General features: G+C 46.3%; 1 protein-coding gene across 4 annotated transcripts in view; it reads right to left on the minus strand.

Annotated features, from left to right (window-relative positions):
- The window catches only part of LSAMP (limbic system associated membrane protein), a 1331794-nt gene that overhangs the window by 418029 nt on the left and 887636 nt on the right, over positions 1 to 26129 (minus strand). For 2 of the 4 annotated variants that reach the window (XR_012642183.1, XM_074974235.1), the window contains exon 1: positions 13639 to 14077. Coding sequence is in view for 3 of the 4 variants with exons in the window: in XM_074974235.1 (XP_074830336.1) it covers positions 13639 to 13793 (155 nt within the window). In the remaining variant the exon portion in view is untranslated. Of the gene's footprint in view, positions 1 to 13638; positions 14078 to 26129 lie in introns of those variants that run through there. The other 2 variants (XM_074974247.1, XM_074974253.1) reach the window with 2 other exon arrangements.

A 26129-nucleotide genomic window follows, 5' to 3' on the forward strand; every position in this document is an offset into this window, starting at 1 on the left:
GCTCAGCTAGGATTGATATTATCAGCTACACACAGTATTGTGTTAGTAGGTATAAAGGCAATTCCATACATACTGCTGTTCCAGCCCTGAGACCCTCCCATCCCCATAGCTCTGCCAGTGCCTCTCACTCCTGTCCTGCAGCCCCCGAGCTAGTGCAGGCCTGCCTCCCTCCTGCTTCCTCTGCCAATATACATTGCTCTGCTGATGCACCTCAGTCCTGACTCGGAGTGCTCTCTCCTACTTCAGTCCTGAGCCTATTGTGAACAGAAACTACCATTCACATCAAAGTGGGAATGCCTCTGTGATAAGGACAAGCCCAAGGAATTAGGTTCAGAGCAGAGACTCAACAAATTTGCTCCATTTTTGGCCTGGATCAAGACCTGAACCTATGGGACTCCAGAGGTGCAGTATACTAACTACTAACCCATTTTGCCAACTGAAAGTCCTCCTAGCATGTTCTGGAAGGAGGGTGGCAAACTGCAACAAGGAATGTTTTTCCTCTTAGACGCAAGGCGTTGCTACTATTTATAACAAATCCCTTCTGATTTGGAAAGAGCATACCTCCTGTCCCCAGCTGGGCATGCAGTCAAGCAGCATCTGCCCCAGTCCATGGGGAGACTCAAACCCCAAACATCTCCAATAGGTGTGTGTGCCATGCCGACTGCTAGAGAATCAAAGCTGCAGGGCAAGGGAGGGGTTGAGCGATGGGCTCATCTGAGGTTGGGGAGATGGAGAGGCAGAAGCCAGGCGAGAGGGAAGGCTAAGGGGACCAAAGGGAAAGGACTGTAATTATCATGTCAGTGATTTGAGATTCCACAGATGGTTTCTCGTTAGTGTTGTTGTTGTGAAGTCCCCTGAATATGCCTCTGGAGGCCCCTTCCTGCCAAAGCCAGGCCTGGAGCTCCAGAACTCAGAGCCTTTGAGAACAAAGACACCCTTATGTTGGGGAGATGGGAATAGGAGCTGTATACAGGTAGCATAATGCACACACCCCACCACCTCTGCTAGTCTTGCAGGCATCTCCTCCCTCCTCCAGGGTTAGGTCTGGGACCAGCAATCCCTATCCCAGATTCTCATCTGGCAGCAATCCCCCTCTCCTTTCCTCCAGCCTCCTGTCTGGAAGCAACCCCTTTCCCCCACCCACCCCGCTTCACCCCAATTTCATGTCCAGGACCAACCACCTCCCGCTCCCTCCATGATTCCCCAGTCTGGAAGAAGACCCCTTCCCCCCCTTCTAGTCTCCTATCTGGACACCTCTTCACTCCATCCACCCCAATCTCCTGTCCAGGAGAATCTCCCTCCCAGTCTCCGCTCTAGGACCCTTCCCCCCATCTCCTGTCCAGGGGAAGCCCCCCAGCAACTCCAAGTCTCTTGTCTCAGATAAGCCCCCTCCGCCTCCTTCTTCTCCCCGGTCTTCTTTCTGGAATAAGTCCCCTCTTCCCCCATTCTCCTGTTTGAGAGGAGCCCACCACCCAGGGTGCAGTAGCAGTGAAGAAGATTGTTTTCTTGCTCGGTTAGAGCAACCAAGGAAGCTGCTTGATAGTGGGGGCTTTATCCAGCGCCCCTGGCCCTGGGCTTGGCTCACAAGAGGTGACACCAGCACAAACACAAGGCAAGAAAGAGCGGGACACAGGATTTCAGCAACACGCTCTCCAGTATCAGAAAGTGAGGGTCTTGCCTAAGAACTTCTCCAGCCTTGGTCAAGCCAAGCAGCCTGCAAATGTTTTGGGGCCTGGGCTGCCCACTCCGAGGCCTCCCACCCCACTCCGGGAGGAATGAGATAAATCAATGTGAGGCAACATCTGCCAAGGTATTGACTTTGGCTCTGGTCAGCCAGCACTTCAGAGCTGGGAAATATTCAGCTTGATTATCTCTCACCCACCAAGAGGAAGTTTCTCTCTATGCTTAAAAATCACTGGGATGAGCCAAGGAGGAATAGATCCACTGGAGAGAAACGCTGACAAGAAAACATGAGTCAGAGACAGGGCGAGGGCGGACGATGGGCAAGCAACGGAGACAGCCTCTGGCATCTTGCCTGGCCAGGTTAGCAACCAGCCTCAGGGCCGCAAGGAGAACAGGCTGAACAGGCCCCAGAGACAACAAAGCTTTGGAGCAGGGCTCTTGGACAGATCCTTCCTCCCACCCTCCCCTTCCCCTCTCAGAAGGACTCTTTCTTTCCTATCCCCCCATTCCTCCACCCCAAAACATCCGCTCTCCACCTTCCTCTGTCCCTCCATAGCACTGGAACTGTTTAGCTCCTTTGTGTGTCCCTGAAAGTTCCCTTACTTGCCATCTCAGCTGAAACTTTCCCCTTTGTAAGGATCAGCCTCCCTCCCTTCCTGCAGCTCTGTGGCATATACCAGAATCCCATCCCTCTGCCAGTGAAGGGATCCATCAACACTCACATTGTACACACCCACAGCGAGGCCTGGCCCTGACTCTGTGAAAACTCTCCATTTCCTCCATCCCTTTTGGCAGTTGGGGGTTACCCTGCATTTACTTCCTTCTTTGTAGAACGCTTAGAGCTACCGATGAAAAGTGCTGTATACAAGGTTAAGTATTATTACTGCTACTACTGCGGTCCTGGCCCTTAGCCCATCTGGCCCACAGACTGATACAGCGCTGCCAGTCCCAGGTGGGAGGAAACTGAATGGGGCTCTCCATGTTACTTTGCTTGGGCACACACTTATCTGATGGTCGGACCTGCATACCCCTGACTTATCATCGATACCGGAGATGGGACAGTAGGATGGGAAGGGAAGAGATATCCCAGTAAAGGTCAGTGAATTCATTTGACACAACAACCCATATGGACTTTAATCTGTGGGGTGATGGTGCTAGAGGTACTATGGTACTGAGCACTGTACTGATCTATGTGGGCGGGGGGAGGGGGGCTAGAATGACAGACAATTGGATAGTTAGCTGGAAATGGTGAAGACTGGAAACCAGGTTTAATGCTGTTTTAGAAAGGCATCCCTAGGTAGGTTGCCTGCAGCAACTTCTGCTCCTAATTACAGGATGCCAATCTCAGGTTCATCTTGAGGCTGTAAAATAAGTCAGGATCTATGCATCACCGCAAAGACTTAAAGGAACAGTGTCTCTCTCTCACACACACATACACGCATGTATACATGCACAGAGAAGTGCCACAGGGAGAATAGAAAGGAGCAACCAGCTTTGAGGAAGGCACCTGACATCTCACAAGTTGCTGTCACGAGTTTTACTATGCATCACAAGTATCGTGTCCCTTCTATTCCACATGGATTAGAGAACATTCCCAGAGCGACCTCTAGCCCTGTTCTTGTGACTGAAAAACTCTGGGTGAGGTGTTTGTAAGACAGCGGCTGACGATCTGCTGTTTGATTTAAGTGGCTAATAGCACAGAACCTCGAGTTCCGGAGGACCTCTGTCCCTATCACATACAGCTCAGCAGCTCCATCACATTGCAGATTAATCATTTCTCCTAGTTGGTTGTATAGCATTGGCTTCCAGCACAAGCAAAGCGAGGGGCTGATTTCCCTATCCCACCCTGGCAATGCTGCACTGACTCAGCATCTCACAGGAATGTCTGATCTCCCTCTCGAGAACTGGCCCTGGAAGGGAAAAGAAATCTCACACCCATTCTCCTTCAATTTCTAGCAGCAGGACCGCAGCAGATAAAGGAAACATCTGGCTGCGTCATTTCTCTCTCCTGACAGCAGCAGCAGCAGTGTGAGGGCCCTGAGTGTGAGCTTTCAGCCTCAGTCCTTGCCTGTAGCCACCCCATTAACAAACTGGCTTTCCCTCCTTTCTATTTCCATTTTGGGATCCAATTAAGAGAGAGAGTGTGAGGGAGGGGAAGAGCCCGGAGCAATGGAATGTAAAGGCATCTGAATGCATTCCTGCTGGGAAGAGAGAGCGCTTTATTGAAGAGTTGGCCCTCACTTCCCTCTGCTTTTCACCCCCTTCATATGAGCCTTTGGGACAAAGAGGCACCAGGCATTCAGCTCAGGAACAGAAAATAAATACACTGGGGATACTCGGCAGTCCCTGCCTGAATACAAAGCACTGATTGATCAGCCATCTCTACTGAGAGAGCTGAGAGCCAGCACTGTGATCTGCACCAGAGCAGCTCAGCTACTCTAACTCTAGCCACCCATTCCCCATCCCTATATACAGTCCTAGTTAATATGGGCAGGAGGGAGGGAAGTTCAAATTAGATCAGCTGAGCCAAGAGGAAGGAAGACAGAAGGTGAGAAAGGGAGGGAGGCAAGAGTAAATGGGGGTAGGAGGGAAGAGAAATTGAGACACAATGGAAAAGATAGAGGGAGGGAGATGGAGACGGCAAGTCTCATCTATGACTGACAACTCCATCAGGCAATGTGGCTGCTGGATCAGGGAGTTTGCCAAGCAGAGGGAAGCTGGGTGTGGGTTGAGGGGGATGGAAGAGATCGTGTGTCTCGCGTTTTATAATGAACTTATCTGTTCTCTCTCAATGGACAAATCTCCCTTTCCCTTTTCCTGCCCTGCTGGGAGCACAAGACAAGCAGGATGCTATCAGAGAGAAGGAGGAGAGGTTAATGGGATGCATTGTGTGCCTGCCTAACTCTAAGGCTAGGAGTTTGTGGCTACTTCAAACGATTGAGAGGAATAAGTATTAGTGGGGAGGAAAATGATGCTAAATCCCCCTCGATAGCAATGGGACTACCACTGTGGCTGTAGTCAATGGCAATACATAGTTATCAGGGACAGGGGTAGCAGCAGGTGCAGGTGCTAGCTGCCTCTCCCATCCATCACTACAGGATGATTTGTCATTATTAGTGCCCACATACCGTACATGGTGCTAGGCACTGTCCACATGCATCAAAAGACATAGCCCCTACCCTGAAGAGCTCACAGTCTAAGAAGACAAGTAATATACAAAGAGTGTAAGGTAGACCATTAAAATATGCATACTTTTTATATATATTATCTACATCCTGGTTTGTTTATTACATAAACACATATCAGCTACCACCAACCACCTCTAAACCTGCCAGTTAGTAGCTGGAGAATTTCTTATAGGTGACAGAAAATAACTAGCTACCTTGTAATGGGTAAGAGGAGGGGAAAGTAGAGATAAGTGATGCACATTTATTTAGGCTCTGATTCTGCAAAGACTTACCCTGTACTCATGTGAGTAGTCCCACTAAAGTCAAATACTCTCAGTGTATAAAGTTAAGTATGTGCAAAAGTGTGTGCAGAATCGGGGTCTTAATTAACAAACACAGACACCTATGTTTATAATGTATATTCAAATGATACCTAATATTAATTAAATATTCATCAAATCCAGGAATTAAACAAATGCTTATGGTTGGATGTACATCAGCATGTGTCTGTGCATGTGAGTCTTTGCTGGTGGGGATGTGTGTCATTCTCCACGTGTCTCTCTAGGGGGTCCAGAAATTCAGAAGCCAGCCTATTACCTTACATTTACAACTGATACTGCTTGTCAGCTGTGTTTTTATCCAGTCAGCAGCACAGGAGCGAGGGCAAGAGAAAAGAGTGAACAGGGAATCCAATCAATGTAGCCAAAATTGGTTACTTCAAAGAAGAAGAAGAGGAGCTGAAGTGCTCAAGGATGATGGGCTGTGAGTGTCTGAGTCACGCAGCTCTTGCGGGCTCATCAGTTCTAGAAATGAAATGGCTGTGCAAAATGTTCCCGGGGAAGGGAAGATGATGGAGGAGAGGAGGGTGACACTCTAAATAGGTTGCCTTGGATGCAGGAGCTGCATGGATGGAGGAGCTGCAGCAGTCAGAGGTTCCTTGACCTGCTGTCTGGAACGATAATGCAGCTGAGAGCTCAACAGCCCAAATAAATCTGCTGGGCTGACCGACAGAACTGGAGGGGAACAGAAGTGGCAGGGGGCTGCAGAAGGAACGTCTCCATTTAATAAGCAAACTACAGGCTAATGGAATAGCAGATGAAAATACTGAAGGAGCCTGAGCATTCCAACCCCACCTTCTCCACCCAAACCCCGACCCTAGGGACTTAAAACCTTCCCATCCGTCTAACTGCAAGAATTGCTAATAAACCCATCTGCTCTGAGATGCCTAACAGACACCCACCAGGTTGTGTCTCCCCCAAGCCTCCTGCTACTGGGACATGGGGATTCAAATCACTCCCTAATGTCAGGCACCAATAAACTACCAAGCTAGCTGGCTCTGAGTTCTATCAACTGACCCAAGCCCTTCTGTAACATTTGCCAGAGCTGAGCGAATAATTCGCAGGGAACAATCACTCAGTGAATTCGGCTTCCTTTTGTGCTTGTCCACCACTGGGCAGATGGTGATTTTCTCAAATTGATTCGCTATCTGAATTCACTCAGTGAGTTGATTTTGTTTTGTGGTTATTGTTTTGCAAGGGCTTAAATTCACAAACACTTTGCTTAGCTGAGATTGGTGAAATAAGTCATATGCTTTTGTTTCTGTCCCCTGACTGGATGAGTGTAATAACTCTTAAAGGGCCTGATCCCTAGACCACTGAATCAATGGAATGATTCCCACTGATTTCATTGGACTTGGGATCAGGCTCATTGTCTGGAGAAGGGTGTAAAGAAGTGCCTGGAGCTTTGTTACTGTCCTGATAAGGGAGCAGTTTAGGAAGAGGGAACAGATAAGGATTTTAGAACATTTTAACCTTTCTTTTTCTGTCCTGAATAGACCTTGCTTGAGATATCATTCCTAGAAAAATAAGGCTGCTGTAAGATTGATTGGCTGGGTATAGAATTTAAAGGTAATTTTCTCTTGTCACATTCACATAAAGTAATGTGGTTCAAGGTGCAATCAGATTCACATCTGGCTTGTTTAACTGCCTTTGCAATGGTGTCTGGTGAGGGGTTACGGGAAACATCATCTCCCACTGCTTCCCCAAGTGATGTCCCACATAAAATATATCAGGTGCATTGCATTCACTAGCCCGTGTCATGAACAGTCACTGACACAAAGTAATTACATATGTGCGTGTGTGAGAATGTGTGTGTATAATACACACATACACACACAGTCCCAGCTGAAGAGGGTGCAGTCAGATTCTCATTTGCTCATCTTCTGGTCTGTTTAAAATTTGCTCTCCATGAACATCAGGACAAGCAAAACTCAGCTGCTGAAATATTCCCAGGGAGGAAAAAAAATGCTCTCACACAAAAGCAGCACAGCTGCAGCCAAAGTGAATTCATTTTTAAATTCAAGAAAATATTCATGGACCATTTTTTCTGCTCTTTGCCTAAGCGTTAACATTTGGAGTATGGCACCGAAGCACAGGCTGTGTGTTACAGGCACAGTATGTCACTGACTAGTCCCCCTTGCCTTGAGTTCTACATTCACACTCTATCACTGAGGAGCCATGGTCCCCTAGCTTTGAGTCATATATTTATGGTATACCACTGCACAGTTACTGTCTCCTCGCCCTGCATTATAGCCACAGCAAACGAATGAAGCAGCAACCATCATTATGTTTTACATACATCACATTCTTATGTAACAAAGGCATTGCTCTTCTGCACAGCTGAAGGCAAAAGCAATGGCAAATAAGAAAAGCCCTTGTTTTTAGCTGCTCTAGGGTATTAGACCTCCTGCTTCTCCTGTGACTTCTCCCTCCAATCCTCCCTTTCTTCTCTTGCCCCCTTCATTGGTTTCTTTCCCTGAGCTTCCTAAGACAGCTCACACAAGCAAGGAAATATGCTACAGCATGCAAGGGAGATTCAGCTGAAGCTCCAAGACAAGAGTGGTGTGCACTGCCTCTTCCTCAACCATAATACAGCTGAGACTACGACTGGGTAATTGGCTAAGTGCCTTGTCAGTTTAATAACAGAGAAAGAGATGGGGGTGGCAGGGGAGGGGGAGAGATTGGTATTTACAATTCAAAGCCATGGATGCTGCCTGCCAGTGGATTTCAACGTGGGTTTTGTTTGCTCCGAGAGGAAAGAAAGTGAATGGACACAGAGTTCTGAACTGGGGTCTCCCTTGCCCGGCTCTCACACAAGAGTGGAAGAGCAGAGCAGGAGAGAGGGAGTTGGAAAAGAACAGGACTAACATAGACGCCATGCAGTCGTATTGGAGTCCCTGGTTAGACTGTAGTTGTGCTCCCCAACAGTTAAACACTGACATATCCTAGGCTAAAGTACCATCTCTGATACATAATGAGGCTCAGCAGAATCATGCATTAACACCATCACGGAGAGTTGTGGCACCAGGGCTTCCAACATGGCTGCCTTGTAGTGTAGATGTGGACCTTGGAAACAGGACTGATGGGAACTGTCACACTGCAAAGGGACTCCGCCCAAAGATGTCTTCTCTCTCATGTTCACCAGCTGGGGGGTGACTTGATCTTGATACTGCTGGGGAAACTGAGGCACAGAGCGGGGACGTGAAATACCCAGAGTCGCAGAGTGTATTACATCAGTGGCAAAGCCAGGAATACAGACCAAGCAGTTCTAGTTTTTCCTCTCCAGTTCTGCCCACTAATCAGCACTGCCTCTCAGACAATACGAATGGCAACATTAATAAGCATACGTGCACTCACCCAATCCCAAGTACACACACAATCCCATTCACAAATGGAGACAAGCAAACACAGCCCCATTTTAAATACGCACATGTACACAGATACACACAGACATATACTGTACACACAAATGCACGCAGGCGCTGAAATATACAAACACTTTAGAATGTCACACAAATGTACTATTAAAAAGCATAAGTGGAATTCAACCATAGCTTAAATGGGTGTAACTCCATTGATTTCAGTGGATCTATGCCTTCAGAGCCAGGGCTAAATGTATCCCCTTTGCTACAGTTTGCACAGTGCCTAGCACAAAGGAGCTCTTGTCCATGTCTGGGGCTTCTAGGCGCCACTGTGAAAATAATATAGTATATTGGTGACACAGATTATTTTGAAATAGTTGTTTTCTGGACAGAGGTGAAATGTACCTTTATTAGTTATTATTACTTACCAAAAAACCCAGACATGTGAGATGCGCCTCAAGCATGGATCAGATTTAGCTGAAAATCACACTTGCGTGTCTCATATCAGAGGACAGTAAACACAAAAACTAAGTAAACTTCTGACTTCATCTTTGTGGCCTCCTATTGCCCTTACTCATAGGGAGCATAAGGCTTTGCAAATCTGAGTGAATTTTGATGGACAGGCAAAAGCAAGGCACCCAGAATAGGAATGGCTAAATTAATTCCAGGACCAAACCCACTGAAGCCAATCCAGTTACAACAGATGTGAATTGGCTTTGTCACTCTATCAGAACCAGCCCCCTATGTATCTGGGTTTAAAAAGCAGTATATTCAATACATACTTGAAAACATTATAGTTAGAAACCATAGATCCCAGTAACTTCAATTTAATTCAAGGCAAGGGGAGCAGAAGAGATATGGGCTCAGAGACACTCCAGGTAACTCGTACTGCTATATAAATTTTAATGCCAACTAAGCAGGAAAACATATGGCACTTAGCTGCAAACTGAAGTGCATGTGAAGACCCAGGGGAGGAGGTTAAAGCAACAGTCTGACGCAGTCTCTCCTCCTCCACTTTCTTGAACATAAGTTATATGTATAAACACCATATGTATATCAATATAACTTCCTTTTCATATTCCCCATTGAAGCCTTGTTTGTGATCTGTTACACCCCAGTTTCTGGGCAAATACATATTTCACGATGGCCCCTGGCACTGGGCGTATATATTTTGTGAGCCCTCTAGCCTCCAGAAACGTACATCTTGTGATTCTCCTGATCACCAGGCATACATTTTGCGACACCAACTGCTGCCATGCCTATATATTTTGCAGCATCCGTCCATCCCTGTACACACACACGTACATACACACACACACACCGCAAACCCTTATATACCTGTATACACACATACACAGTAGTCATATTGTAGTAAAGATACACATAAAATATTAGCAGAAGTATAGTTTGTTCTTCTGCAACAGATCCTGATATGTTTATCTCTCTCTGTTTGCCCACTCTACCTAACACCAAGGCCTTGTAAAAACTAGAGAGGAAGATGACCTGATAGGTCTTCCAGTCAATTCCCTGCCAATGCAAATCAAGACATACTAATGAAAACTCTGCTCTGTTGCATTTTTTGGCTTATTGTATTAACTGGTTGAGAGGCAATGTGGTACAGTGGATAGGACACTAGAGAGAGTTTTATTCCACGACTGGTTGTGTGACCCTGGGGAAGTCACTTCACCTCTTTGTGCCTCTATTTCACCTCCCATCCTATATCTGTGTTGTCTAAAAGATTAAAAACTCTATGGAACAGGGATTGTCTCTTACTCTGCACAGCACCTTGGGATTCTGAAGTGCTGCCATAATACAAATAATAATAATGATTATGATTTTACTGTCAGGACTATGTTAATATGCTACTTTACACCACTGAATAGATCTATAGTCATTTCTAGCAAAGAGCTCAGCTCAGTGCTTCCTGTTATAAATCATATGCTAATTCTACCTTTAATCTAAACAGCTTTTACTTTTCTTTTTTCCAGATTGCATAGAACATAAACTTTGTTTTGATGCCATCTTAGTGTTCTGCTTGAGGGGCTTTATCCATAAGCATTGCTGCAAATGCATGATATCAATAACGTATCTGAAGGCCAAAAACGTAGAGTTTGAGTAAACTGCTTATATTACAGGATCACACATACAGCACTGTAATTATTGCTGGAAATGTGATTGTAGCTGCCCTTTTGATACACATATAACTTTCAGAAATCAGCTGCCCTTTGGGCTGAAATTTCCAATATCCATAATCACACTAAAATTGAGTATTTTTTTAAACATTTGGTCAAATTGGAAATTGGCCATTTATTCAGAAGTTGGATCAAATTTTGTATTTTTCAGTAATAAATCAAAATCAGATTTTTTTTTTCTTATGTGCTTGGAAACACTCGAGAATAGCAGGCTTGATTCTGCAGTCTGCTAGGTCCTGATCCTCCAAGCAACTGAACATCTTCTGGGACGTGTTTAGGAGCCTACTCTCTCTGTGAAGCCACTGGGAGTCAAAGGCACATAGTACCGCCTCAGTGGTACTCAGGAATCAGCTTTTGAGACTGGTGTAAATTGGGAGTGCTTCTGGGGACCTGACTGGACTTCTTTGCTGTAACTGAGCATAATTCACCCAATGGAGTTAGACCAGGGATGAACTTGGCCAATTTTGTGTTCAGCTGATGACGTGATGGGCATTAGAAAAATGACTAAGGGTTAAGTTCACCCCTGTGCAGGGGGCAAGCACCAGGTTTGGGTAACTCTTCTACTCTTGCTATCATTGGTGGAGCTACACCAGAAAGAGTATTATGATGAGAGCATTTTAAATTAATGGTAGTGCAGACAAGGCCACAGGCACACCAGCAATGGAAGGATCTCTTGAAATGAGACCCTTCATGCAGAAGTGGGGAGGAGACAGTGGGGGGAAGCAACAAATAGGTCCTTGGTGTAATGCTGGGAGGATGAAATGTCATCCCAGATCACACAGACACTTAAGACCACTGGAAAGGATGCTTTTTACCATCCCAACCCCAAGTGGCAGCCCTGGTTCCTAACCAATCAAGTTTTCCCCATTCCTCTCAGGCATGGAGTGAAATGACATAAGGAAGGTGGTAGTAAGCCATGCCTAGTAGAATTGTTCATCTTAAGGAACCAACACCACACAGCCTGTCAGATCTCTTTAAGGAGCCAAAGAAGACTGGCTGAGGAAGCGAGTGCATGTATGCTGTCCACAATTACTTCTGACAGAGATCCATCAATCCAGGAACATCATCTTGCTTGGGGTAAGTAACAAAGCTTGGAGATACAGAGCTTGTGTGAGTGTGTAACTTACTGCACATCTGGCTCACACAGCTGGAACACTTTGAGTGTCTGGCACAACACTAGCAACCACACACTCCCTTCACATGCCTGAGACGCTCTCATACATATCCTTATTCAGATCACACTGACAAACCCTCACGCATGGCAGTTACAAATACCACCTCAATGATGCACACATTCTACTCTGCTGCAAATGCAGTTTTAATACAAAGCATCTCGATAAACTCCAGTGCTGCAGGGTTAAGTGAGAAATAGAAATCCAATGACCGGGGTGGTCAAGTGAGCTTAAATAGCTTGGTTACTGCCATATGTTCTGAGCACATCCAACAAACACTGTCCCCTGCTGCTCATTGAAAGTGGTGAGCGGTGGAATAAACCTGCATTAAAAAATTGCAGCATAGAAGTAGGGTGGGGAGTCCTGCTGAAAAGGGTTAATGAAATGTACGAATCCCCACAGAGTGGAAGGAGGGAAGAGGACTCTGGAGTCAGATGCAGCAATCATTGTTAGGTGTTTTCCATGTCGCGTCTAAACCCTTCCATCATGAACGCGAGGCGGATGAATTACTCTGCAAATCCTATTACTCCATGTGGATAAACCTTACATGCAAGTTAACGAGTCTGGAGAGCCAGGGAATGAAATCTGCTGAAAGGATAGTCCAGGATCAAAACAACCCAATACACAAGCAATGAGAGAAGGAAGGAACAAACACACACGTTCTCCCCCCTTATTTCCTAACATCTTCCCTACACACATACTCCTCCATCACTCAAGGGAGAGATGCGGGGCACAGCAGATCATGTAGCAGGACACTTAGTGACATCTAGTAGCATTTATTTCAGAGGAAGAGCAAGAAACTTTGCTGCTGCAGTTAGCTTTGCTAGGGAATTGCTCCCTAGATGCTCCAGGGTTTGTGCACTATCAGCTACTCACAGAGCTTACAGACTTATTTTAGATTGTGTCCAGTACTTTTACTGCCATAATATAAAGTGCGTGCATGCGCACACCCACACCCACACACTTTGTCCAGTAGGGGAAGTTACAGCAGGTAAGTTGGGTAAAAGTAGGATTTGAAAAGGAGCTTGTGGGAGATAGTTTATTTTATTTTAGTTATGTGGGACATTGGTTTGTTCAAAGCCCAGATAGCCTGGGAAAGACCCTTACAAAGCCTCCATAGGGATCAGTTAATCTTAGCTCTGCACAATAGTAGAGAATCATCCTTCCCATGCAACAATACCCCCATGAGAACCATTAGTGCATGTATATACAGTATAGACCCATTTCCTCGGCTATGAAAGGAAGTCAATACAGTGACCAGAGACATAACTCAGACGGATCTCAGAGTTGGTACCCTCTTTATTTCACCAGCCCTTAAAATGAGAAACCCCAATGGATTAAACAAATAAGAGTCATACCTTCCAAAAGGAGGATCTCATATCAGAGTTCTGGCAACACAGTGGATAAAGTTTTGCATAGGAGCAAAATGGAGTATCATGAGAGCAGTTGAACATCTGGCAAGCTCAGCTGGACCCCTTTCAGTTTATCCATTGATACTGCGGGGCCAGCAAAACACACACGTGCATGAGCGCTGTCTAGCATGAGCACATTTTCCTTTTCCCAATAAAATCCTTCTTCTCCGGGGGGGTAGGGGGTCAGAAGCTTTTGGGTGACATTAAGGTCCAGAAATACACATGCACAAAGTCCCGACGCTAGCAGCAATCACTACTGCAGTTCAGGGGGTAAAACAACACACACAAGAAAAAGTTGGCAAAATGCCCTACCTGAGGATGGCCGTATCCCCCTGCCTCACGGTGATGTTATCGGTGCCTCGGGTAAAATCCAAGCTGCGGACTGGCAGCCCTGTAGGGAGAAGGCAAAGCAATCTCAGTAGGACCAACGGTAATTGTTTCCGATCAGGCTGAGCCCTTCCTCCCATGGTTGGGCTGGTTGAGTTTCAGTGTATGTACTTGTCTCTCTCTGCACGTGTATATGGCTAGATAGAGAGCTAGAGAGCTGTATGTGAAAACACAGTAAAAATAATGTACAACTCTGTCTCTGCTGGAGAACCCCAGGAAGAGGTGATTTTGCAGTCTCTTAGCTGCCACTTTCTCTCGGTCTTTTCGGTCTTGTGCTGACTTAGCTAAAATAATTTTTTCCAAAAAGTCTGAGCAAAAGCCTCCAACAAAAAAGAAGGGGATGGGGTGCTTGGGGAAGAGATCAAAACAAAGCAAGAGAAAAAAAAGGCAGATGTAAAAAAATAATTAAACCTGTCTGGAGTGATGGTTAAAAAATGAAAATGAAAAAGAAGAGTCCTGTGTGCTTCCCCTCCGCGTGTGGATGCTCCTGCGAGTGGCTGTGCAGTCTCTGAGCGCTGAGCTCCCTTCCTAACCCACTTTCCCAGGCGGAGTGAGGCAAGGAGGGGAGGGAGGGAGGGAGCTTTACTCGTGAAACAGAAGCTCAGCACTACAGCAGGAGCACGCGGGGAAGGGGGGGGGAGGGGAGCCCTGAGCAGCAGCATCTCCTCACCCGCCACTTCCCCCCCTCCCACCCCAGCACACACCCCCCATCCCCTGCCTCTCCACACAACTGCCCCCTTCAGCAGAAGCCAGCCCTGATCAAAGCCTGATGCTCCTTTAGGTTGTCACGACAACAGCTCCATCTGAGGCCTGGCCGATTCCTTCAGATGAGGGACTTGGGCGCTTAGAAAGAGACCTAAGTTAGGGAAGTATGGGACTGGGCAGGAGGGGGGATAAAGGGGGCTGGAGAAAAGGAGGATGAGAATGGGAAAAGGGAAGAAGAGGAGATTGGAAAGGAAAGATGAGCGAGAGGGTGGAGGGCATTGGAAAAAGGAGAATGGGGGAGGAGGCTGGAGAAGCATGGATAAAGAGAAAGAAGGCAGTAAGGATGGGAAGGGGGGATGAGAAAGGGAGCAGTGGGAAAGGGGGGGATAAGGGGAAGAAAGGAGTCTGGAACAGAGGGATGAGAGAGGAAGAGGGCAGGGAGTCTGGAAAAGGGGAAGGAGAACAGGGAGCTGAAAAAGGAAGACAGAATGAAAGAGAGAGAGAGAGATGCTGGAAAGGGGGCAGGGAGGAAAGGAAGGGAGAAAGATACAGGGAATATTAAAAAGAAGGCTAAAAAGGGGGAGAAAGAACTTGGCAGTGTGGCCTGAAATCAGAAGCTAGTTGATTTAAAGGAACATTCTTGGCAACTGACTTTTCAGGCTAAATCTTGCTTTTTCCCCTCTTTCTCTTTCCTGCACCAGATAAACAGTCCCCCCGCCCCCGGCCTTTGGGGGATGAACTGGAGACAATGCTTGTATTGAGTTGCCGGCCATGTGAATACTCAGTCTGTCCTCCCCGAATGTCAGCACTGGCAGCTGGGCCCTGATCCCTGCAGCAGCTTTGCCAACCCGCGGAGCACTCCCTTAGCTCACATACTATCACCATCACAAGAGACAGGAGATTAAATTAATGGAGAGGAATAGCCGTATGTTTTACTGCTGATGCCTGCCTTACTCCCTGCACAGAGGAGGGATGGAAAGAGCTGCTCCTAGGGATGGCTGGCCAGTTCCGTTGCACACGTAACCCGCTCAGTGGCTAATGCACTGGGGCTGGGGGGGCAGTGGCAATGAAGGGTGAAATTGAAGGGGTGATAAGAGGCAAGCAGGTAACCAAAGGGTCTGAAGAGCTGCCTGGCTCTCAGTTGCTGCCCCATTCAGTCCCATTGCCAGGGGAGGAGCAGTAATCGGTGCCCTGTATGTTTTCTGTTCCCAAGAGTCAGACTTCTGGATACTTACGGAGGACAAGGGGGACCCAAGGCCTAACTTTCCTGGCACTAGGGAATAAGGGCCTGGGCCCCTGACAGCGGATACAGCTTTGGCGGCAGCAGCAGCGACTAGCTCTTTGTAGTCAAGCAAGGAGATGAGAGAGTCTGAGAATTCCTCTGGGGGAACTTAAGGGAAATGGGACCAACAAGGGGAAGCTACAAGAAACCAAAGGGTTAAGCCAATACATTGAGAACTAATGCTCTCAAGCTGCTGCAGCAAGGGGCTGGCTCTACCAGGGCACTGCTGAGAGAAGGCCTAGACCACTGGGGTCTCATCAAATCTTACCCTAGTCCGGCAAAAGACCCTGATGGTGGTGAAAAAGAACTCTCCAGAAAGCTTCAATTCAGAGGCTGCTACTCCCAAGGCATTTCTGTGAGGAAGCTCACACTGCTGGTGTCCCAGCTGCCATGGGCAGAGCACTGCCGCGAGGAAGCTTACCCAGCCGGCATTGACCTGGGCATGGTTGTGAGGATGCTTACCGTTGCGGTGAGAGCGGGCACAGTAATGAAGTTGACTATAGTGGAATTCATTGCTTCGCGCCAAGAAGCCAGGAGTGTGATATACCCCCCCGCCCCCTTTTTTTTTTAAACAGGGTCTCCCATATGCATTTCATTTACATTTAATAAGCTCTATTGTATGTCAATTAAATGCCAGTGGAGTAAGGAAAACATATTTGCTGAAGATTAACAATTATGCAAAGTGAGGAGCATCTGCCACACAATGCTAACGCTCACTAAATATTTCCTTTTCTCAGTGTATTTACCTAGACAAAAATATCTATTCCATTAAATCTAAATTTAATGCCTAGTTAAATATATTTAGGGTGCACTTCATGGAGAGTGGCATCAATATGGTTTATAGAGAGAATGATGGGGGGGGCATCAGTAAGAGCGAAGGAAATAAATCATTCTCAGGGCTCACGTGACATCCCAAATCCCCACAGATTAAAAATTGAGAGGAGAGGGGGCCCCCCCACCATGGACAGAGAGAGAACCAAGACCATGCAAAGGTTCTGGTCACCTCAGGGACTCTGAGAGTGGAAGTCAAATCCCCTTACAACCCCCAACCTCTCCCCGGAGACAGAACTGCATGGGCAATAATGGAGGAGGGCTGCAGGGAGAGACCAGTTCCCCCGAAATGAAACTGCAAGGGAAAGAGTGACTGGGAACTCTCATTTTCCCATGTATTTATATAGTGCCTACCACAACTGTCCCAGTCCTGATTGGGGCCTCTGGGCAATACTATCATGTAACTATTTAATAATCATCATAATAAACTGCAGGATGGGGAAGAAATTCACTCCAGGGTCTCAAACTCTGAAACATGTAATCCCTCAAGGCTGGTCAGTTTTATTCATTATTATAGGTAAATGGATGCAAGAGAGAGGGACAGAAACAACCAAACAATCTGGAACCATACATAAAAATCTCAGAGAGAGCTTCATGATTAAAATATATCACAGTCGTTTTGTTTTCCCAATAGAAATGCTCTCTGGACCCATCTCCCCCTGCTGGAAGCAGATAAAGAAACAATACAAAATCTTGAGGGAAATTTCATACAATCAGAGCACAGACACCACAAATCTGCCTTAGCATCTTTTAAAACTATTTCCTAGCACTTATGAAAGGTGCAGGATTCACAGTCCCAGACTCCAAAATTTTGTTAGCTTACAGTACAGGTATGGCACAGGCAGGGCAGGGCCGCTTCTCTCACACTATTCCTGCCAATGCCCTCGACAGTGATCTGGCGGGACCATTGCTTAGGCCTGGTCAACACTACAAAGTTAGGTCAACATAAGCCTCCTGGCACCAACCTAGTTGTGTGTGTATCTACACTTAAATTTGCCTCCCACCGATGTAAGCGCCCCATTACAGCGATGCAAGAACACCACCTCCTTGAGCGATGTTGAGCCATGGTCAATGTACTGAAGGCAATGGAGTGTGAGTGTAGACACTGCGTTACTGATGTCAACCCCAGCAGTCCTCCAGTAGCTGTCCCACAATGCCCCACACTGACTGCTGTGGTCACAACTGTGAACTTCATTGCCCAGGAGTCATGTAGATCAGAAAGCCCCTATACCTTTTAAAGCCCCAGGAATTTCTGAAATGCCTTTTCCAGATTGTCCAGCTTGGCGAGCACACCGAGCAGCTCTCCACTGATGCATACAAATGCCCAGCTGACCATGCCAAAACACACTCCAATTGTGCTGTGGCCAGGAGTAGAAAGGAGATATTGCATCTCCTTGGTCTGTGGGGAGAGGAGGCTGAGCAAGCAGAGTTACATATCAGTCATTGAAATGTGGACATCTATGAGTAGATTGCCTGGGGGATAGAGGAGAAGGGGTACAACAGAGCCCAGCAGTGGCATGTGAAAGCAAAGGAACTGCAGCAGGCATATCAGAAGACTGGGGAGGCAAACAGTCAATCTGGTGCTAAGCTGCACAACCGCCACTTTTACAAAGAGCTGCTTACTTGGCAGAAACCCCACTATCATCCTGCAAAACACTGTGGATACTTCTGAGGAGCCCGAGTCACAGGCCCTGGCACAAACAGCAAGAGTGAGGAGAATGTGGAGGATGACAAAGAGGAAAATGATGAGAAGGAAGATGGGAGACATGTGACCGGGGGTCCAGCTATGCTGCAAGCCAGGACCTGTTTGAGATACCACCACAGTCCAGTCAGTCAAGCACAGGTGAGCCTGATTCAGGGAAAGGATCCTTGTGTAAGTGTGTAAATTTATTTCCCATTACAATGGGATATGGCTTTTGACTTTTCATTGGTTTATTTGTGCGAGAAGGGTAGCAGTACAATAAACAGAGGTAGAGTTGTTATCTGCTTTTCATTGCCTTGTCATGGGGTAGGGTGTGTGTGGCATGCAGAGCAGTTTGTTTATGTACACAGGCATGTCCTTTGAATTCTCCTGAAAAATCTGGATGAAACTTCCATGGAGGTACTGTGCAGTCCTCTCCCAAAGGTTTCTAGGGATGGCAGCCTTATTTCTTCCTCTGCGGTAGGACACTTTCCCATGCCACTCAGCAATAACTTTGGCAGGCACTATTTCAGTACGCAGGCTAGCAGCATACAGGCCCAAGCAGCTTTGGGACGCTAGCAGCAGCTGTGCTCTCTGTGCCTTTGTTACCCTCAGGAGTGAGATACCAGCTAAAATCACCACTGGCTGTGGAAAACGGTGCCAGTATTCAGTGCTGTTGGCCTCTACTCATAGTTTCATGCAACTGAGCAATTCTCTCCTCATTTCCCTCACAGCTGGTGGGCCACACTCACCATGGCTGGCGCTGTGAGTGGCACCCTGCACAAGCACGCCAAAGCAGAAGTGTCAATGAGCATGTCTTAATGCTTTCGGGGAGCAAGGGAAGGGAGTGAACCTTAACTGTCACTCAACATTGTGACTATACGGACTCTGGTGCATGTTTAATCTGCAGCTGCTGCCATTGCGGCCTTCAGGTGTACCTCCTCCACACCTATGCAATGCCTGAGCCAGATAAAGAGGAGAAAGATGACGACTCAGGCTGACATATTGAGAGAGATCTTGCAAGCCAGCACTGCATCAGACTGTGAGCAAAGGGCCTGGAGGATGAACATTGCAGACGGCCTGGAGAAGGAAAGAGCGAATAGGAGAAAGACCAAGGAGTCCCAGCAGAAAAAGGAGAGGGAGGTGCACCGGGACATAATGGGGCTTCTTTGGCAGCAAACAGCAGACTGATGCTACAGACTCTTGTGGGCTGACAGGTTCAACAATCCACGTTCATCTCCCTTTACAGTCCACAGAGAACTCCAGTCTAGGGCCTCCCTACATCACCCCCTTAACATTCCATGTGAGGGTATCACGGGCTGCATCCTTACCCCTATTATTCCACCCCACAGGGCATTAAGGACAACTAGAGCATCACATGCAGCAACCCTGGCTTTCACAGGTCAGTGTATGTGTAGGTAAAATTGACATGAATGTTCTTTCCCCTAGTTAAGTTCTGTGCCATTAATTTATTAAGTTTTTAATGAATTTGCTTTTAAATTGCACAGATTTTTTTTGCACTGGTTTTGTTACTGAATAAAATTCTATTATTTTGAAAATAATTCATCTTTATTAGTTCATAACATATGCTGCAGAGTGCCTACCAGTTCTGAAAGCACCCACTTACTTATTACTGTACAGCGTGAGAACTCAGAGGATCAGTGACAAAATGAAATAACCATAAAATGTACAGCATGCTCTGAAAAATTAAAGGTGTATTGACAGCGTTACATTAATAAATGTGCACCGACCACCACACAATTCCTAACAGGCCCCAGAATAGCAGGGCCAAGGAGAGCACAGTCCACCACAATACATTACTGTGGCTCACTGTTAAAGTGCTCTTTCAAAGTCTCCCTGAGCTGTACAGCTCTGCTTTGAGCTCTTCTAATAGCCCTTGTGTTTAGATATTCAAACTCAGTAGATAGCCCCTCCAACTCAGCAGCAAATTTTCCCCTCTTTGCTTCACAGATATTATGCAGGATACAGCAGGCAGCTATAACCATTAGGATGTTTTTTTTCACGGAGATCCAACCTTGTAAGTAAACAGTGCCAGCAACCCTCTAATCTAACCAAAGCACGTTCAACTGTCATCCTGCACCTGCTGAGCTGGTAGCTGTGTCATTCCTAGGTGCCATCCAGATGACCAGTGTACGGCTTTATGAGCTATGTGGCAATGTGTAGGCTGGGTCACCCATGATCACTACTGGCATTTCAACATCATCTATGGTAATATGCCAGTCGGGAAAGAAAGTGCCTGTTTGTAGCTTTGTGAACAATTCAGTGTTCTTAAAGATGCAAGCGACATGCACCTTCCCCGATCAGCCATCAGTGATGTCAGTGAAATATCCCCGGTGATCCACCGACACTTGCATTACCATAGAAAAGTCGCCCTTTCTGTTGACGTACTCTGTGGCAAGGTGATCTAGTGCCAAAATTAGGGAGATGTGTGCTGTCTATTGCTCCATCACAGTTCAGGAACCCCATTGCTGCAAATCTATCCACTATGCCCTGCACATTGCTGAAGGTCACAGTCCTGCATAGAAGGAAACAAATAATGGCCCTGCATGCTTGCATGACAATGGCTCCCACAGTGGATTTTCCAACTCCAAAATGATTTCCCACAGACCAGTAGCAATCCGGCACTGCACGGTTCCACAGTGCAATCACCACTCACTTCCTCACTGTCAGCGCCGCTCCAAATTTGATGTCCCTGTGCTGAAGGGATGGGGCGAACTCAGTGCATAGATCCACGAATGTGCCCTTGCAGTTTCAAAAGTTTTACAGCCACTATTCATCATCCCACACCTGCATTAGGATGGGATCCCGACAGTCAGTGCTCCTTTCTTGAGCCCAGAAGTGGCACTCCACACCTACAGCTGCTCTGTGAATATCACCAACAATCTTGAGTTGGTTCTTCCTATGTCCCACAGCAATTTGTCCTCCAAGAAATCATCACACCCTCTGGTGCCGTGGTTCTTCCTGGACCTCTGCAAATACTGGAGGAATTTGATCCTGTGTTTGCCATGCTCATGACAATGGTGCAAAGCTGTGCAGACTCCATGCTTCTGTCAGAGATGGTGGACAGTGAGAGGACTGCGTGGGTTCATGGGATTTTTTAAAAAGGCGCAAAAATTATGGAATATAGATGACATTATGGCATGGAGATGCTTGCATGCTGGGAAGTTGACCCCTTCCTTTCAGTCACCCCTAGATGACATATTTCTGCCCACCATGCATTGCCAAAATTTCCCAAAAGACACCACACTGGATTGTGGCTCATTACACACTGGGAAACCTTCCCATGGTGCACCACACTCTGCATTGATACAAGCAGTCCTTGTGCGTACATGCAGTACTGACGCAAGGAGCCAACTATGCAAGTGCATAAGTGATATATTTACTGTGGCAGCTTTATTCTGACATAACTTGTGTTGACCAAAGTTTGTAGTGTAGACATGGCCTTACAGTGATAAAGTACTATGCTGATGGGCACTAAAGAATTATCTGAGATAGAGCATGATAGGATTTGGCAAGAAGAGTGAAAGAGAGAAAGAAACAGACAAGTTCAGTCTCCATAGCTATTCAGAGACTGATCCTTTGAAATGCTGGAGTGCCCTCAGCTTTCACTGTAATCAATGAAAGTTGAAGGCATTCAGCAATTAACATGCAAGGGTGGGTGTTTCGCCTTTGGTCTGTCTGTTGACATTGCTAACAAGGCAACTAACTAGGGCCAGTTGTGATGGTAGTTTGTATGATGTGGACAACTGCCCTCTAGGAACTGAAGGGAGACCCAACAACTCACTCCACACGTTCTCCCAAAAAGCCAAGAAATGACCACTTGTAAAATGTGATTTTCAGTCATTGTTGAGCGAGGTCACACATTAAAGGGGTGTTATAAAGGGGAGAGGGATCAGTTGTTCTCCCTGTCCACTGAAGGTAGGACAAAAGGTAATGGGCATAGTTTATAGCAAGGGAGATTTATGTTAAATATTAGAAAGACTTTCTAACTATAAGGATAGTTAAGTTTGGAACTGGCTTCCCAGGAAGGCTGTGGAACCCCTATCACTTGAGGTTTTATAAGAACAGGTTAGACAGCCACCTGTCAGGTATGGTCTAGGTTTTGGGGCAGAACCAAAACAAAGACTGGACTTGATGACCTCTCAAGGTCCCTTCCAGCCCTACATTTCTATGATTCTATGATGTCCAAGTATCCCAGGATCTTTATTCAGCACACCTGCAATGACCAAAGTGTTTGATGTGTTTATAACTATAAAATGTTTGTTCAAGATGCAGCGGGACATAAAGTAGAATGTGCTCTGTGTTTACAAGGAAGAAGCAGTCCACTGGAATACGTGTTCAGTGGGACGACCAGAGTTTGGAGTGAAGAGAAAAGTCAAATGAATGTAGGATCAAAGCTGTTCTATTCCCCAAAGCAAGTGTTCATGAGACTTGCTCAGGGTTCCATGATACTCATTCAAAGCACTAAGTTACTGGAACTGTACTGTGAGACATGTGCACGTGTCAGCAGCTGAGTCAGCAGCTGGCAGTAATGACACCAGCACATTTTTTGAGTAAGAAAGTATACTTCTTATGACTATTTGACAACCCTAAAAAATGTCACACACACAAAAGATATCCCACTTTTTTAATCTGAAAATATGGTCACCTTAGGCCTAAGTCATGCATAGGGCCACACTTTGCAATGCCCCAGGCTGAGATTCCTCTTAAGTGAAGTAAGCCCTTAAACCAGGCACAAGAGCTTAAACACCTAACAACATTCATTGACAGGTCACGATTCTGGAATCACACAGACACGTGCAATACCTGTTTCTAAACCTGGGCATTCAGCCATAACGGAATATTCTACTGTGAAACAGCTATTGCCAACTTTCAGTCACTTGTAACTTTCTTAATATGCAGCCCACGTTTCCCAACTGATCATGGTTGTACTCGTCAGTGTGGACGATTTACAAGCCACGTGCCACGTTCTCAACTGGCTTAAACTGAGGGGGTGGTAATACTGAGGTCAATGGAGATTTATAACAGCTGAGGACCTGGCCCTAGGTTTCAAACTGCAGCTGTCCTTGAGCTGTGTGAGTGTGTGTGTGTGTGTGTGTGTGTGTATGGGGAGAAATGTCTCGATCATTTTTTGAAAAGGGAAAAATAAAAGTTCAAATGGATGAAGCGATTTTGTTCAGATTTCTCAGAAAATTTCACCTTTGGCTGAAGACCAAATCTGGGGAGGGGGCGGAGAGAGGGGAGGCAAAGAAAGGCAGCCCCAAAAGATATTTTTTTCAGAAAGTTAGGAGTGTGTGGAATTATGGGATTAGGGCTGAAAGTGATTTGTGACATTAATTATTTGGTCACTACCAGCACTGCTCCTTGTAGGACCACAGAGCCTACAAGTCCCTCCCATTTCAGAAGAACTAGAAACCTAAAAGGAAAAAAATCTCAATTTGCAATGAAAACAAGAGTAAGCATCCAGCTTTGAAAATGTAACAGAGGTGTTGAAAGTGTGCCACTGATTTTTCTTAAAGATCTCCTATTATTTACAATTCTCTGAAAGCCACCCAGGGCTAGCCTTTAGGGCCTGTTACAAAGTCCTAGGCCCTTTGATTTTTCAGGAGCCCTCAAATTACTTCACAGCAGGAGGAGGCGGCGCTGCTCAGTCTGCCACTGACGGAACTACGGACGCCGTAAGTTCCATTGCAGCTGGCTGCCGGAGGCTGAGCCAGCACAACTCTCTGCCACGAGGAGGGGCAGTTAATGTCCTGAAAGTGAGTACGGCATATGAACTAAATAAGGGCCTAATCCCTGATCTGACACGTCTTATGTGGACTTGGACAAGTTATATAGGCCAACATTTCCAAACTTGGGTGCCTGAAGTTAAGCACGTAAATCCAGAGTGATCAAGTGCCCACAGTTCCCATTGACACTAATGGAGCTGTGAATGCTCAGCATCTCTGAAAATCAGACTACTTTTATTTAGAGGTGAAATCCTGACTCTATGGCAGTCGATGGTAACCCTATGGATTTCAGGGGGGTGAGGATTTCACCCTCATGCTCAACTAACTAACTGCCTAACTTTATACGTGCAGGTATGAAAGTGATTGCCTTGTCCTCTCTGTACTTCCGCTTGCACAGCCGTAAAAATGGACACACTTACTTACATCAAATGTGTTTTGAGGAAATGAAGTATTTCATGTTTGTATAGTGCTCCATAAGGCCTTGTCTATATGGAGCGTTAGAGCAGACGTTGGTGTAAATCTACAGCACCGTAGCCTGACGCACACTAGCTGGAGCGTGCACCCTGTTTCTGAGTACTAAACGCCTTGATCTACTGCGGTTTCAAGCTGAAGATTTACACCCCAGTTTGTCGTATGATAACTCTCCATATAGACATGTCCTAAATCCCCAAATTTACCCGCTGCACACAAAATCCTCCACCCAGCTCTCACCCCAAGACCCATCTGATTTGGACCAATGCTCTCTTCAAAATATTTCATTATATCTTGGCAAATGTGCACAGACACCAGCACAAACAGGCACCACTTCTGCAGAAAGAGGCTGGTGAGACAGTGCCTAAACACCCCTCCCCCACAACACATGCACATGGAAAGATGATCTAGTGGTTAGAGTGCAAACTGGAGACCAGGGTGCAATTCCCTGCTGTGCCCCAAACTTCCCGTGGGATCTCAGGATAGTCATGTAGCCCCCCTGTGAATCAGTTCTCCATCTGTAAAATGGGGATAATAGCACAAACCTACCCATTCTGTTGTGAGGGTAAATACATCACAGATTGTGGAGGTGCACAGACAATATGGTAAGGTGGGGGGGCATATAAGACACGTTAGTTCCATTGGTGGTTTGTAAAAGAATACTCTCCTTCGCACTCCACAAGGCCTGAGGTGGCTTGCCATGTATACTGTTTAGAGCTATACAAACATTTTCCAATGGAACACTTTTCCTCTGGAGAATGCTGATTTGATGGAATTGAAGCAATCTGTGCAAATGTATTCATTCCATCAAGCATTTTGACAGAAACCATGCAGGCTCTCCAACTCCCTGGGTAACTGCTTCTCAGCGCTGCCCTAGTCCCCACCCAGCAACCAGACTGGGGAGTTTTGGGGCATGGGGAGGCAGTGGTCCAGGGAGGCAGGCAGCCGGGAGCAGCCAAAAAAATTCCATTTCAATTTGCCTGAAACTGAATTTTTCAGAACGTTTCTTCCAGTAAAAAATTTCAAGTTTTTTACTTTTCATCCTGATTTGGGATGAATTCCCGCCCCCCACCCCACCCCAAGATCTAAATTTTTCACTGGGGAAATGCCATCATTTAGCTCGCTCTGATAGTGGTGGGATCATAGTGGACAGGAATCCTTTACAGTGAAGAGGTTGCAAAAATCCCTTGCTTTGCAGCCCTCCCATAATTGCGACTCCTAGCTCTGACGAGGAGCACTCAACGAAATACTAATGGACGATTATAATCATTCTAACACTGGTGCTTACTAATGGAGCTTCAAAGCCTCGCTGAAATGACAGGCTACACATTGAGCACTGCTAGAAAATGTATTTGATTGTGAAGAATAGACTGCAGCTGTCTGTTGTTCTGCACATTTTCTTGTCCACTGTGGGGGTTCCCACATAGCTTTATGAAACTTAAAGTGAGATCTTCGAGGAGTCAGGAAAGACTCTCAGGATTTGTGATGCTATCAGAAGAACATGAACGGTCAGAAAGCCTGAAGGACAACAGGGTAATAGATAGATTTGTACACAAAAATGTTGGAAAGGTCCCTCTGAAACTGTGGCCTGCCTGAATTTGAATTGCTGCAAGTGCTCTACAATAGTTTCACAGTTTGGGCCAGTATTTGTGATAAAAATAAAGAGAATTTACTTACGAACAGATGTTCAAGGTGA

This window comes from Natator depressus, chromosome 1 (genome assembly GCF_965152275.1).
Source record: "Natator depressus isolate rNatDep1 chromosome 1, rNatDep2.hap1, whole genome shotgun sequence".
Taxonomy (NCBI): domain Eukaryota; kingdom Metazoa; phylum Chordata; order Testudines; family Cheloniidae; genus Natator; species Natator depressus.